The following is a 14,865-nucleotide window of genomic DNA, read 5'->3' on the forward strand; positions in this document are numbered from 1 at the left end:
TGCAAAGGGTCGGAGTGGCGTGGGAGGTGGGGCAAGTGGAGGAGAACAATGTTATTTTCTGTATGGATCCCTGGCTTAGTGGTCTGGGGGCATCATCCGGCTTGTGTACGGGCCTTTTACTAAGTATTGGGAAGCCTCTGGATAGTGCAGACGTTTCCTCGATCATCCTTGGCCTCTATACTGCAGGCCCAACCCTCTACACATCCATGGTTATGGTCCCATCCGTGTATAGGCACGTCTGTACAGTGCAGACGCTGGTAGGATTCACGCCTGTGCTGTAGTGCAAAGCCACTTGTGTACGGAGGAAAAATCCATGTGCGAGCAGCTTTGTGCTACTGCGCAGCCGCAAACCCTACTGGCGCACATACACAGACAGCAGTGCGGCCACGAGTGTCATATTCAACAGTGTAGACGGATATGTTTAGAGGCAGCCAGCGCTGCAACGGAGGGGTGTAAGGAGATGCTGCTGAACTCTCCAGAGGCTTCCCACTGTAGAGGTAAGTCTCTAGGCATTTTAGCCTCAGGCAAGCTTTCAGGCCAGGGACCCACTATAAAGCTCTATCGCAATCACTAGTGCTTTGTGAACGATTTCAGGCACATTCTCCAGCGATTTCGGTATTGTATTGAGCCCAAATGCTCACAAAATGCTTATGTCCTGCTATTGGGATTAGCCTCAATCGCATTCTCTCCAGTGGGCTTAACATCATGGACTAACATTAGCAAAGCTTTTTTGAAAGCACCGAAAAAGCTCCAAAAAACACTCTAGTGCATACATGTCAAACTGCGGCCCGTGGGCCAAATCTGGACCTTGGAGCCATGAGATTTGGCCTTCAGGTGGTTTCCCCACTTTGCATTATGTTTGGCCCACTCAAGACCACCAGAGAAGCTATATTGGAGGGTAAGCCCTAGATCATCAGGAAAGCCATTTGGGGAGTGGGACAGCACTAGATACCAGGGAACTGTATAGGAGAGGGAAGGGGGCCACTAGACACCAGGGAACTGTATAGGGGAGGGAGGACCACTAAACATCAGGGAATTGTATAGATGAAGCAGGGACGACCACTAAAGATCAGGAACTGTATAAGGGAGGGAGGGGGCTATTAGACACCAGGGAACTTTATAAGGGAGAGAGGTGGCCACTAGACATTGAGGTCGGCCCGCGACTTGGTTGCAGAGCTTAATTGTGGCCCACTTTGTATTTGAGCTCGACAACCCTGCTCTAGTGTGTCCCAGGCTGATTTTATTGCAGTTGGGCTAATCAGGTGTATTGCCTGCTGTATCTGATTGGTCCAGTCCGATGCTGCATATCATTTGCGAATGCAAGGTGGAATTATTTGCACCTCGTTGACCATCTCTATTACCAATATTATTACCGCAACTATAATGAATACTCTGCTGCTATTATTATTACTACTACATAAAAGAGTATTGGGTGTCTTGACACCTTAAAGAGACTCCGTAACAAAAATTGCATCCTGTTTTTTATCATCCTACAAGTTCCAAAAGCTATTCTAATGTGTTCTGGCTTACTGCAGCACGTTCTACTATCACCATCTCTGTAATAAATCAACTTATCTCTCTCTTGTCAGACTTGTCAGCCTGTGTCTGGAAGGCTGCCAAGTTCTTCAGTGTTGTGGTTCTGTGATGCATCTTCCCCCTCCAGGCCCCTCTCTGCACACTGCCTGTGTATTATTTAGATTAGGGAAGCTTCTCTCTTATCTTTTACAAGCTGGATAAATCCTCCTCTGAGCTGGCTGGGCTTTCACATACTGAGGAATTACATACAGGCAGAGCTGTACTGCACTCTGCAGGAAGAAACAGCCTGACACTTCAGTGGAAGATAGCTGCAGGGGGAAAGAAACACACAAATGATCTCTTGAGATTCAAAAGGAAGGGTGTATACAGCCTGCTTGAGTATGAATGTATTTTCTATGTGTGGACATACTGTACATCAACCTACTTCCTGTTTTGGTGGCCATTTTGTTTGTTTATAAACAAACTTTTTAAAACTGTTTTTAACCACTTTTAATGCGGCGGGGAACGGCAAAATTGTGACAGAGGGTAATAGGAGATGTCCCCTAACGCACTGGTATGTTTACTTTTGTGCGATTTTTAACAATACAGATTCTCTTTAAAAAGAAAGCACACAGTCAGCGGGAGCCCAGATAGCGTAATATGTTAGGAGATTAAGGAGTAAATACGTAGTTATCAGACAAATGGTTACAAAGGTGGGTTGCGTAAGGGGCAACTGACCACTTGCAGCAGGTGGAAATATATTACACGACTCTACTCCGGGTGTCCAGCCTGGACTGGATGCGGTCGCTCTCTTAATGAAAAAGACAATCATGTGCACCATGTGAGGCCAAATGTACCCCTCCAACCCAAAATGGTGAATGGGGGGTGTAGCACAATAATGGATAAGAGACACCCAGGGATATATAAAAAGTTTTATTAGCACAGGCAATGCATTCCGTTGGTCTGAGCCCCCTTCCTCAGGCCAATCACAGTGCCAAAGGGTTAAACAGCCGGAGTAATAAACGCCTCTGTGCTAATAAAATTGTATTATCCTATGAGACTGTCGTTATTGAGGTAAGCTATCTCTCTTGTTTCTGTTTTGAGTGATTTTAACTCAGTTTTATACATCCCTGGGCGCCTCTTATCCCTTATTGTTCTATAATTATTACACTTGCCTGATGCTACTGCTACCCCTACTAAACTTACACATGCATCATTTACCCCTCTACAGCTGCCCCCACTCAGTGTGGCTTCTCAGCACCTCTCTGGCCCTCAGTAAGGTAATGGGTTTTCCTCTGTATACAGAAGTATAATTCTATATCATTTATTTTTATAGGACAAGATGACAGAGGGAAGCCAGGTGTGCAAACAGTCTGCCTAGACCTGTGCGTTGCTCGGGCCTAGGGGTCTCGCATATTCCCAGCCTAGAAGAGGTAAATATGGGTGATGGATGGTGTCAGAAGAGGTCCTCATCCTGGGCTGTATGTCCATTAATAACAGAGACAAACACTTCAGCTCAGCTGTGTACACAGGAGGGTCACCTGCTCATCCTAAACTCCGGGGGAAATCAACTTCATCTTCTGTCTTTAATGGGCTGTACCAATTGGAGGGTCCAAATATTGTCCATCTACCATCCATCTTGTGTCACCTACGTCTTTCACCTCTTCTGTGTGCACTGCTACAAGGCTTCTACAGTAAGGCTTCTAGAGTTCCCCTTCTCAACTATAACCTCGCCATCACCAAAATTACCGATACCACTATACCTCTCTGCTGATCTATATACCAGCCTACATTTGTCTATATACTCTTCTACACCTCTGTACTGTCCTATACCTCTGAGATTGTCTATCCAGCATGTCTATCCAACATGTCTATGCACCATGGCTGGATAGTGTAATGGTTAAAGGCTCTGCCTCTAACATAGGAGACCTGGGTTTAAATTTTCTTCCTATTCAGTAAGCCAGTACCTATTCAGTAAGGAGATTTTGGGGAAGACTCCCTGACACTGCCTGCCGAGCGCACCCTAGTGGCTTCCTCTGAAGCGCTTCTATGTCTCTATGCTCACCTATAAACCATCTTCTACCTCTCGAGGCCCTTCTACAATGTTATACCTTTGTGCTTGTCTATACAACCTACTTTACCTCTATACTGGTCCTATCCTGTGTGGCTGTCTGTAAACTCTTCTATATCTCTATGTTGATCTACATACTGGCCAATGAGATGCAAATAATTCAGAGGTGATGTACGATTATGTGAGTTTTTTAGGAAATTTATGCAGCTTGAAATTCGGTGACATCCGATCGGTTTTCAAGTTAATTTGCATAATCCTGCATCTCCACCACCATCTCGGAAATGTTTGCATTTTATTGACCGTCCCCACTCTTTACTTGTCTACATACCCTCCTACATCTCTATACTGGTCTTTTTCCCCCTACACCTCTATACTGCCCTATATACTCCCTACACCTCTATACTGATCTTTTCCCTCTACACCTCTATACTGCCCTATATACTCCCTACATCTCTATACTAGTCTTTTTTCCCCTACACCTCTATACTGTCCTATATACTCCCTACACCTCTATACTGGTCTTTTTCCTCCTACACCTCTATACTGCCCTGTATACCCCCTACACCTCTATACTGGTCTTTTTACCCCTACACCTCTATACTGCCCTATATACCCCCTACATCTCTATACTAGTCTTTTTTCCCCTACACCTCTATACTGTCCTATATACTCCCTACACCTCTATACTGGTCTTTTTCCTCCTACACCTCTATACTGCCCTGTATACCCCCTACACCTCTATACTGGTCTTTTTACCCCTACACCTCTATACTGCCCTATATACCCCCTACATCTCTATACTAGTCTTTTCCCCTATACCTCTATACTACCCTATATACCCCCTACACCTCTATACTGGTCTTTTTCCACCTACACCTCTATACTGCCCTATATACCCCCTACACCTCTATACTGGTCTTTTTACCCCTACACCTCTATACTGCCCTATATACCCCCTACATCTCTATACTGGTCTTTTCCCCTCTACCTCTATACTGCCCTATATACCCCCTACACCTCTATACTGGTCTTTTTCCACCTATACCTCTATACTGCCCTATATACCCCCTACACCTCTATACTGGTCTTTTTACCCCTACACCTCTATACTGCCCTATATACCCCCTACATCTCTATACTGGTCTTTTCCCTACACCTCTATACTGCCCTATATACTCCCTACACTTCTATACTGGTCTTTTTTCCCCTACACCTCTATACTGCCCTATATACCCCCTACAGCTCTATACTGGTCTCTTTCCCCTACACCTCTATACTTCCCTATATATCCCCTACACCTCTATACTGGTCTATATAACCCCCTACAGCTCTATATTGGTCTATATACCCCCTACACCTCTATACTGGCCTATATAACCCTTTACACCTCTATACTGACCTATATACACCACTATACCTCTATAAAAGTCTATATACCCCCTACATGTCAGTACTGGTCTATATACCCCCTACACCTCTATACTGGCCAGTCTATCCCCTACACCTCTATACTGCCCTATATACTCCCTATACCTCTATACTGCCCTATATACCCCCTACACCTCTACAGGTCTCTATACCCCCCTACACGTCTATACAGGTTTATATACCCCCCTACATGTCTATACTGGTCTATATACCTCCTACATCTCTATACTGCCCTATATACCCCTACACCTCTATACTGCCCTATATACCCCCTACACCTCTCTATACCCCCTACACATCTATATAGGCCTATATACCCCCCTACATGTCTATACTGGGCTATATACCCCTACACCTCTATACTGGCCTATATAACCCCCTACACCTCTATACTGCCCTATATACCCCCTACACCTCTATACTGACCTATATACCCCCTACACCTCTATACAGCCCTATATACCCCTTACACCTCTATACTGCCCTATATACCCCCTACACCTCTCTACAGGTCTATATACCCTGTATACTGTCCTACATACCCCCCTACACCTCTATACTGCCTCATATACCCCCTACACCTCTATACTGCCCTTTATACCTCCTACACCTCTATATTGCTCTATATACCCTCCTAAAACTCTACTACCCTATACGATAAGGGATTGTGGAGACAGATATGTAGGGATGAGGTAGGTAGAACAAGGCAGAAGGGTTCCGTGCAGATTGGAACCAAGCAGAAGACTCGGCTGGGATAGTGGTATTTTCTAATACTTAATACTGGTAGTAAAATATTGGCAAATTTTGCCGATATTTTGCTGTGCCTTAGCCTAACCCTACTTTCACACAGCACCCTCCCTCTACCGACGCCTTACTCTAAGATCCTGCTGGTGCTGCCTAACCTTATCAGTACAGAATTGTAGAAGGGTATAGGGACCATTAGCTTGGTATAGGAGGGTATATAAAACAGTACAGAGGTAAACAAGGGTATATACCAGTACATAGGTGTTCAAGTGTATATAGACCAGTACAGAACTGTAGAATGGGATAGAGACTGATACCCAGGGGTAAATAGACTAGTACAGAAGTATACACGTGTATATAAATCAGTGCAGAGCTGTAGAAGGGTATAGGAAACACTAGTTTGGTATAGAAGGGTATATAGACCAGTAAAGAGGTATACTACGGTATATAGACCTGTGCAGTATGGGTATGGAAAACAACATCCGGGTACAGGAGGGTTTACAGGCCAGTACAGAGGTATACAAGGGTATATTTACCAGTACCCCAGTATAGAAGGGTATATACACCAGTACTGAGCTGTAGGAAGGTATAGAGACCAGTACCCTGGTATAGGAGGGTCTATAGGTCAGTACAGAGGTATACAAAGCTATTTAGACCAGTGCTGAGTTTTAGGATGGTATAAAGACCAGTACACAGGTATAGGATGGTATATAGGCCAGTACAGAGGTATACAAGGGTATATAGACCAGTACAGAGGTATAAAAGAGAGAGATATACAGAGCTGTAGGATGGGATAGAGACCGGTACCCGGGTATAGGAGGTTATATAAACTGGTACAGAAGTATACAAGTGTATATAGACCAGTGCAGAGAGACCAGTACCCTGATATAGGAGAGTCTATAGGCCAGTACAGAGGTTTACTGGGGTATATAGACGAGTGCAGAGCTGAAGAATGGGTATAAAAACCAATACCTGGGTATAGGAAGAGCTATAGGGCAGTACAGAGGTATACAGCGGTATATAGACCAGTACAGAGCAGTAGGAGGGTATAGAAACCACTATCTAGGTGTAGTATGGTATTTAGACCAGTACAGAGGTATACAAGGGTATAGAGACCAGTACTGAGCTGTAGGAGGGTGTAGAGACCAGTACCTGGGTATTGGTTTGTATAGGTTGGGATTTAGACCATTACAGAGGTATACTAGGGTATATAGACCAGTGTAGAGCTGTAGTATGGGTATAGAAACCAATATCCGGGTATACGAGGGTCTGTAGGCCAGTACAGAGGTGTACAAGGGTATGTAGACCAGTAACCCGGGATAGGACGGTATAAGGATTAGAATTGAGCTGTAGGAAGGTATAGAGACCAGTACACAGGTATAGGAGGGTCTATAGGCCAGTACAGGGGTATACAGAAGTATATAGACCAGTGCAGAGCTGTAGGTGGGTATAGAGACCAGTACTCAGGTATACAGTGAGATGCGAAAGTTTGTGCAACCTTGTTAATCGTCATGATTTTCCTGTATAAATCATTGGTTGTTACGATAAAAAATGTCAGTTAAATACATCATATAGGAGACACACACAGTGATATTTGAGAAGTGAAATGAAGTTTATTGGATTTACAGAAAATGTGCAATAATTGTTTAAATAAAATTAGGCAGGTGCATATATTTGGGCACTGTTGTCATTTTATTGATTCCAAAACCTTTAGAACTAATTATTTTAATTCAAATTGGCTTGGTAAGCTCAGTAACCCCTGACCTACATATACAGGTGAATCCAATGATGAGAAAGAGTATTTAAGGGGGTCAATTGTAAGTTTCCCTCCTCTTTTATTTTTTTCTGAAGAGTAGCAACATGGGGGTCTCAAAACAACTCTCAAATGACCTGAAGACAAAGATTGTGTATGTAAGAGTGAACAAAGGCGCCAGCAGGATAAAAGGTTCTAAAAGGCTTAAAATCCCTCAGGAGGTGGTGGTGGACTCGCCTTCCCGAAGCAGACAAGATACCGTCAGTTTTATGACAACAGGTTTATTAATATACTCCAAAACAAACAGTGCAACACGTTTCACGGGTATGTTCCCGCTTCCTCAGGCAATAAACAGATAGGAGTACACAGTATAGTCTCAAGGTCACGAATAGCACCTCTGCCTATACAGTGGTTACCTAGGAGGTAACCCACATTTGTGAGTATATACATTATATACTGTTCATTTCCAACCCTTTGTTTTGCATACTACACTATATTGGGCTCTCGGTATTTCTTTTGTCTTTATGAAGACAAAGATTGTTCACCATCATAGTTTAGGGGAAGGATATAGAAAGCTGTCTCAGAGATTTCAGCTGTCTGTTTCCACAGTTAGGAACATATTGAGGAATGGAAGACCACAGACTCAGTTCAAGTTAAGGCTCAAAGTGGCAGACCAAGAAAAATCTCAGACAGAAGCGACGAATTGTTAAAACAGTCAGAGTCAACCCACAGACCAGCACCAAAGACCTACAACATCATCTTGCTGCAGATGGAGTCACTGTGCATCGTTCAACCATTCAGCGCACTTTACAAGGAGATGCTGTATGTGAGAGTGAAGCAGAGCAAGCCTTTTCTCCACTCATGCACAAACAGAGGTATGCTAAAGTTTTTGGGACAAGCCAGCTTCATTTTGGAATAAGGTGCTGTGGACGGATAAAACTAAAATTGAGTTATTTGGGCATAACAAGGGGTGTTTTGCATGGAGGAAAAAAAAAAACAGCATTCCAAGAAAAACACCTGCTACCTACAGTAAAATGTGGTGGTTCCATCATGCTGTGGGGCTATGTGGCCAGTGCAGGGAGTGAGAATCTTGTCAAAGTTGAGGGACGCATGGATTCCACTTAGTATCAGCAGATTCTGGAGACCAATGTCCAGGAATCAGTGACAAAGCTGACGTTGCACCGGGGCTGGATCTTTCAACAAGACAACAAATCTAAACACTGCTCAAAATCCACTAAGGCATTCATGCAGAGGAACAAGTACACCATTCTGGAATGGCCATCTCAGTCCCCAGTCCTGAATATAATTGAAAATCTGTGTTGTGAGTTAAAGAGAGCTGTCCATGCTCAGAAGCCATCAAACCTGAATGAACTAGAGATGTTTTGTAAATAGGAATGGTACAAATTGTACCCTCAACCAGAATCCAGACTCTCATTGGAACCTACAGGAAGCGTTTAGAGGCTGTAATTTCTGCAAAAGGAGGATCTACTAAATAATGATTTCATTTCTTTTTTTGTGGTGCCCAAATGTATGCACCTGCCTAATTTTGTTTAAACAATTATTGCACACTTTCTGTAAATCCAATAAACTTTATTTCACTTCTCAAATATCACTGTGTGTGTCTCCTATATGATATATTTAACTGACATTTTTTATCGTAACAACCAATGATTTATACAGGAAAATCATGACGATTAACAAGGTTGCCCAAACTTTTGCATCCCACTGTAAGAGGGTATATACAGCAGTACACAGGTATACAAGGGTATATAGACCTGTACAGAGGTATAAGGTATATGTAGACCAGTACAGAGCTGTAGGATGGGATAAAGACCAGTACAGAAGTGTACAAGTATATATAGACTAGTGCAGAGCTGTAGGAGGGTATAGAGACCAGTACCCAGGTATATGAGGATATATAGCCCAGTGAAGAGGTTTACTAGGGTATATAGACCAGTACAGAGCTGTAGGAGAGTATAGAGACCACTAGCTGGGTATAGGATGGTATTTAGACCAGTATAGAGGTATATGGGGCCATAGAGACCAGTACAGAGCTGTAGAAGGGTGAAGAGACCACTACCTGGGTATTGGTTGGTATAGGATGGTATTTAGACCAGTACAGAAGTATACAAGGGTATATAGACCAGTGTAGAGCTGTAGGAGGGTATAGAGACCACTAGCTGGGTATAGGATGGTATTTAGACCAGTACAGAGGTATACAAGGGCATAGAGACCAGTACAGAGATGTATGAGAGTGTAGAGGCAACTACCTGGGTATTGGTTGGTATAGGAGGGTATTTAGACCAGTACAGAGGTATACAAGGGTATTTAGACCAGTACAGAGCGGTTAAATGTTATAGAGACCACTAGCTGGGTATAGGTTGGTATTTAGACCAGTACAGAGGTATACAAGGAGAAATAGACCAGTGCAGAGGGTGTAGGAGGGTATAGAGACCAGTACCTTGGTATAGGATGGTATTTAGACCAGTACAGAGGTATACAAAGGAATTTAGACCAGTACAGAGGTATACATGGGTATTTAGACCAGTACAGAGCGGAAGGAGGTTATAGAGACTACTAGCTGGGTATAGGTTGGTATTTAGACCAGTACTGAGGTATACAAGGGTATTTAGACCAGTACAGAGCGGTAGAAGGTTATAGAGACCACTAGCTGGGTATAGGTTGGTATTTAGACCAGTACAGAGCGGTAGGAGGTTATAGAGACCACTAGCGGGGTATAGGTTGGTATTTAGAACAGTATAGCAGTATACAAGGGTAAATAGACCAGTACAGAGCTGTAGAAGGGTATAGAGATCAGTACCTGGGTATAGGGGGATCTATAGGCCAGTATAAAGGTATTCAAGGGTATATAGACCAGTACAGAGTGGTAGGAGGTTATAGACAGCACTAGCTGGGTATAGGATGGTATTTAGACCAGTATAGCGGTATACAAGGGTAAATAGACTAGCATAGAGATCTATTATGGTACATAGACAAGTTTAGAGTTGCAATCAGACAGATGGATAGGATGTTGTGGAAGTTTTCTGTACAATTTCCGGGCCGCCGTCTGGCCCTGTCACGCCTCCGCACACTGCTATACAATCCTATCAGTCAGTGTTGCGATAAATCGCAGATGATCGGTGATGGAGTCTGCAATGCAGTACGTTCTGCAGTAGATGTCGCTTTCAATAAAGGCCCTCCATTCAGTTTTCCGTCTGCCACAACAACATGGAGTCATATTTTGGGCAGGAGGGGGAAGCAGTGTGAGCAGAGGATAAATTATTAATGGCTGGAGACTCTTCCCCTTTACTTTTCATTAACGTTTTCTGTTTTTTTTTTTTTTTTGGTTCAATGACATCAATGCAAATGTCTCTGTCAGCAGCTGATGACTGGCAGATTTTGTGAATGGAATTCTCAGTGACTGCGGTGACGTCATTGGTCGTCTAGGAGGTCCGGACCCTGCCCAGGATTGGCCGGCTTTCGGCTGGGATGGCTCTGGTTGGCTGCCTGGCGATCACAGGACGCCCCCACACACTGTCATGCAGTCAGCAGGTATATAAGAGTGCCTAGCCCTCATTGGTGATCACTGAGAGGGAATATTGTAAGTGCTGAGGACTCTCCGCACTGAGGAAGCCGACACAATACAAGCACTGGGCAGGTGAGTGGACTGTCTATCTCTTCCAACCGTACTGTCGTTATTTCTCTTCTATCTGTCCTGTGTGGGGAGGCCAAATTGTGCACAAAAGCCGCAGGTTGTCCTGTTAAAGCAACTTTTGGCACAGCTGATGGAATATCTATATCTATACTTATATTTAGAACTACATTATAAAACTGCTACTAGTTTTGTGTGGATGTTGGGGGAGCAACGCCTCTGCGTCTTTTGCCTGTTAGACTGCCGAGGCACTACAAGTCCCAGCATGCCCTCAGCCACAGGTGAATGCTGTCTGCCAGCCTTAGCGTGAACGAACAACAGCCAGCGTCTGCTCTGTTTATACACCAGCGGACAGCACATCTCATTCTGCAGTATCTGTACGTCTAACACTGGCACAGATAGCAAACTCGTAGTCAAAACCACTACAAGTCCCAGCATAGCCACAAACATAATCACTAGGGGTACCAGTGTAGCCACAGGCAAAACCCCTGCAAGCCCCAACTTACTTTTAAGTTATTCTCGCTTTGAACATAATGATTTCTGCCATTAGTGTTTAAATGTTATATTGCTTTAGTAGATCAGGGGTATTGCAGTTGATGCTTTTAATCGAATAGTCTTAATCATTAATCTAATAGTCTTGAATTATATTTGTTCAAGTTGGCACAGAGATAGAAGTCCCAGCACCCTTGTATGAACCGAAATACTATTTAACTCTGTCTTCTGATGTCACTTCAGCTTAATCTCTAGGAGGCTGTGTTGGTACTACAAGTCTCAGCATGCCTTTATAGGGAGGAATGGTGTGTTTTGTTCCCTGGTAGCTGATTAACCAACGTTTAAGTATCCCCAAAGAATGAATACAAATCAAATTTCCATCTATTTTTTTTTCACTTTCAAGTTGCTGTTAAATTAAAGCTATCCATCAATGCTGTTGTGTTACTACAAGTCCCAGCATGCCTTTAGTCAAAGATATGGTGTGTTTAGTTCCCTGTTTGCTCATGAACCAAAATTTGAGAAACCTGAAAATCTGAATGCAAACCAAATTTCCATGCATTTTTGTTTTTAAATGTCAAGTTGCTGTTAAATTATAGCTATCTACCAAGGATGTTGTGACACTACAAGTCCCAGAATGCCTTTAGTGGGAGGGATGATGTGCGTTTATTCCCTAGTTCTTCATGAACCAACATTTAAGAAGCCCCAAAAATCTGAATGCAAACCAAATTTTCATGCATTTTTGTTTTTAAATTTCAAGTTGCTGTTAAATTAAATCTATCCACCGCGGATGTTGTGGTACTACAAGTACCAGCATCCCTTATTGGGAAGGATGGTGTGTGTAATTCCCTGATAGCTCAAGATCTAGAGTTTAAAAATCTTAAATACAAACCAAATCTCCATGCATTTTTTTAAATGTCAAGTTGCTGTTAAATCTATCCTCCGGGGATGCTGTGGTACTACAAGTACCAGCATGCTTTATTGGGAAGGATGATGTGTGTAATTCCCTGGTAGCTCATGAACAAAAGTTTAAGAAGCCCCCAAAATCTGAATACAATCCATTGTTGTTTTCCATTTCCATGTATTTTTTTTAAAATGTCAAGTTGCTTTTAAAGCTATCTACCAAGTATGTTGTGGTACTACATGTACCAGCATGCCTTTTTGTGAAAATGGTGTGTTTAGTTCACTATCAGCTCAAGACCTACAGATTGAGAATCCCACCACATATATACCAATAAATATCTCCTAAATATATCCCAATTGTAAATGATTATTTTTCATCATTTCCACCTGCTGTTAAATGACCATTGTGTTGTAGTACTGCAATGGGTACAGCACTGCAATAATCCCCAGCTAGCCTTATCGGGAATGCTGGTGATTTTAGTTCACCGGCAGTTCACGAGCTACAGGTTAGGAATCCCAAAGTTGAAATACATACCCCTTGTCGGTGCATTTTATATTCACTTTTCCAGCTGCTGTTAAGCAGCAGTTGTCCATAGACGGGGCTGTAGCACTACATATGCCAGGATGCCGTAGCCAGCATGCTGATTTGTGGTTCCGCACCGCTGTGGGGTGAATCCTCATACAAATCTAGAGATGTCAGGTTTGTAGAAGGGAGAGCTGTGCATTGCTATTCTCATTTCATCGCGGACGGCGCTGCCTCTAATGAGATTGAGCAATCAGGTGGTGTGAGGGCTGAGATGGTCGGGGATGGTGTGCTAGCCAGTGCAGCACGTCGCTGTCATCTGCAGCTACTGGGAAGCTTTCAGGAGATTACAATGTAGGGGGGGGGGGGGGGGTAAGAGTTTAATGATGATGGCATTGTTGGCTGTCAGCCAAAACTTTCTCTTTAAATCTTCCTGGACAGGACATGATGGTTCTTCTGAAGGTCTCCTCCCTCGTCGCAGTCTTGGGTTTGGTGGTCAGCCAGATGTCCAGCACACAAGCAGCACCGGTCAGGTAAGATTGGTGGCGTCCGTGCTGCGTGGCGGGTTCTAGGGGATGTAGGACAGCCGCAGTGGGCAAGAACCGACAATCGCCCTTCTGAAATGTGCTCTCTTTTTCTTCCCCCCCTGAAGACCGGGACTGGACTCCATGCCGGACCGGGTGGCGATCAGTGACTACGAGGCGCGGCGGCTACTCAATGCACTGGTGAAAGAGTTTGTACAGATGACGGCAGAGGAGATGGAGCAGGCAAACGATGGAAACAAGTAAGTGGAAGCCCGACTGATCGGTGAGGATCTTCCCATCTCCCATCTCTTATCACCTCCCAAACACTGCAGAGGATACTGACGGTCTGTACAGTGACGAGTACACTGATGTACTACATGTGATATACACCATGCAGAGTATACTATATACACAGGATGGGTCTGTACAGTGCAGAGTACACTGATGTGCTATATAATATACACAGTATGGGTCTGTACAGTGCAGAGTACACTTATAAACTGCATATGATATATACCATGCAGAGTACACTGATGTAATACATGATATACACAGTACAAAGTATATAATATACACAGGATGGGTCTCTACAGTACAGAGTATACTGTTGTACTTTATAATCTTTGCAGTGTAGAGTATACTGCCGTGCCTTATATAATACATGGGACAGTCCTGTACAGCACACTGCTGTACCTTATAATATACACAGGATGGGTCTGTACAGTGCAGAGTACACTGCTATACTTTATAATATACACAGGATGGGTCTGTACAGTGCAGAGTACACTGCCATACATTATAATATATAATATGGGTCTGTACAGTGCAGAGTACACTGCCATACATTATAATATATAATATGGGTCTGTACAGTGCAGAGTATACTGTTGTACTTTATAATCTGTGCAGTGCAGAGTACATTGCCATACATTATAATATATACAGGATGGGTCTGTACAGTGCAGAGTATAATGTTTTACTTTATAATCTGTGCAGTGCAGAGTACATTGCCATACATTATAATATATACAGGATGGGTCTGTACAGTGCAGAGTATACTGATGTACTTTATAATCTGAACAGTGCAGAGTACACTGCCATACATTATAATATATACAGGATGGGTCTGTACAGTGCAGAGTATACTGATGTACTTTATAATCTGTGCAGTGCAGAGTATACTGCCATACATTATAATATATGCAGGATGGATCTGTACAGTGCAGAGTATACTTATGTACTTTATAATCTGAACAGTGCAGA

General features: G+C 43.4%; 1 protein-coding gene across 3 annotated transcripts in view; it reads left to right on the forward strand.

Annotated features, from left to right (window-relative positions):
• Nucleotides 1–14,865, forward strand: part of CALCB (calcitonin related polypeptide beta) — a 73,072-nt gene that overhangs the window by 45,306 nt on the left and 12,901 nt on the right. For 2 of the 3 annotated variants that reach the window (XM_068261760.1, XM_068261758.1), the window contains exons 3-6: nt 2,852–2,948; nt 10,891–11,169; nt 13,520–13,611; nt 13,731–13,862. In XM_068261760.1, coding sequence (XP_068117861.1) covers nt 13,523–13,611; nt 13,731–13,862 — 221 coding nt within the window. In that variant the 5' untranslated portion in view covers nt 2,852–2,948; nt 10,891–11,169; nt 13,520–13,522. Of the gene's footprint in view, nt 1–2,851; nt 2,949–10,890; nt 11,170–13,487; nt 13,612–13,730; nt 13,863–14,865 lie in introns of all 3 variants that reach the window. The other variant, XM_068261759.1, reaches the window with a different exon arrangement.

The sequence above is a fragment of the Hyperolius riggenbachi genome, chromosome 11 (genome assembly GCF_040937935.1).
Source record: "Hyperolius riggenbachi isolate aHypRig1 chromosome 11, aHypRig1.pri, whole genome shotgun sequence".
NCBI lineage: Eukaryota > Metazoa > Chordata > Amphibia > Anura > Hyperoliidae > Hyperolius > Hyperolius riggenbachi.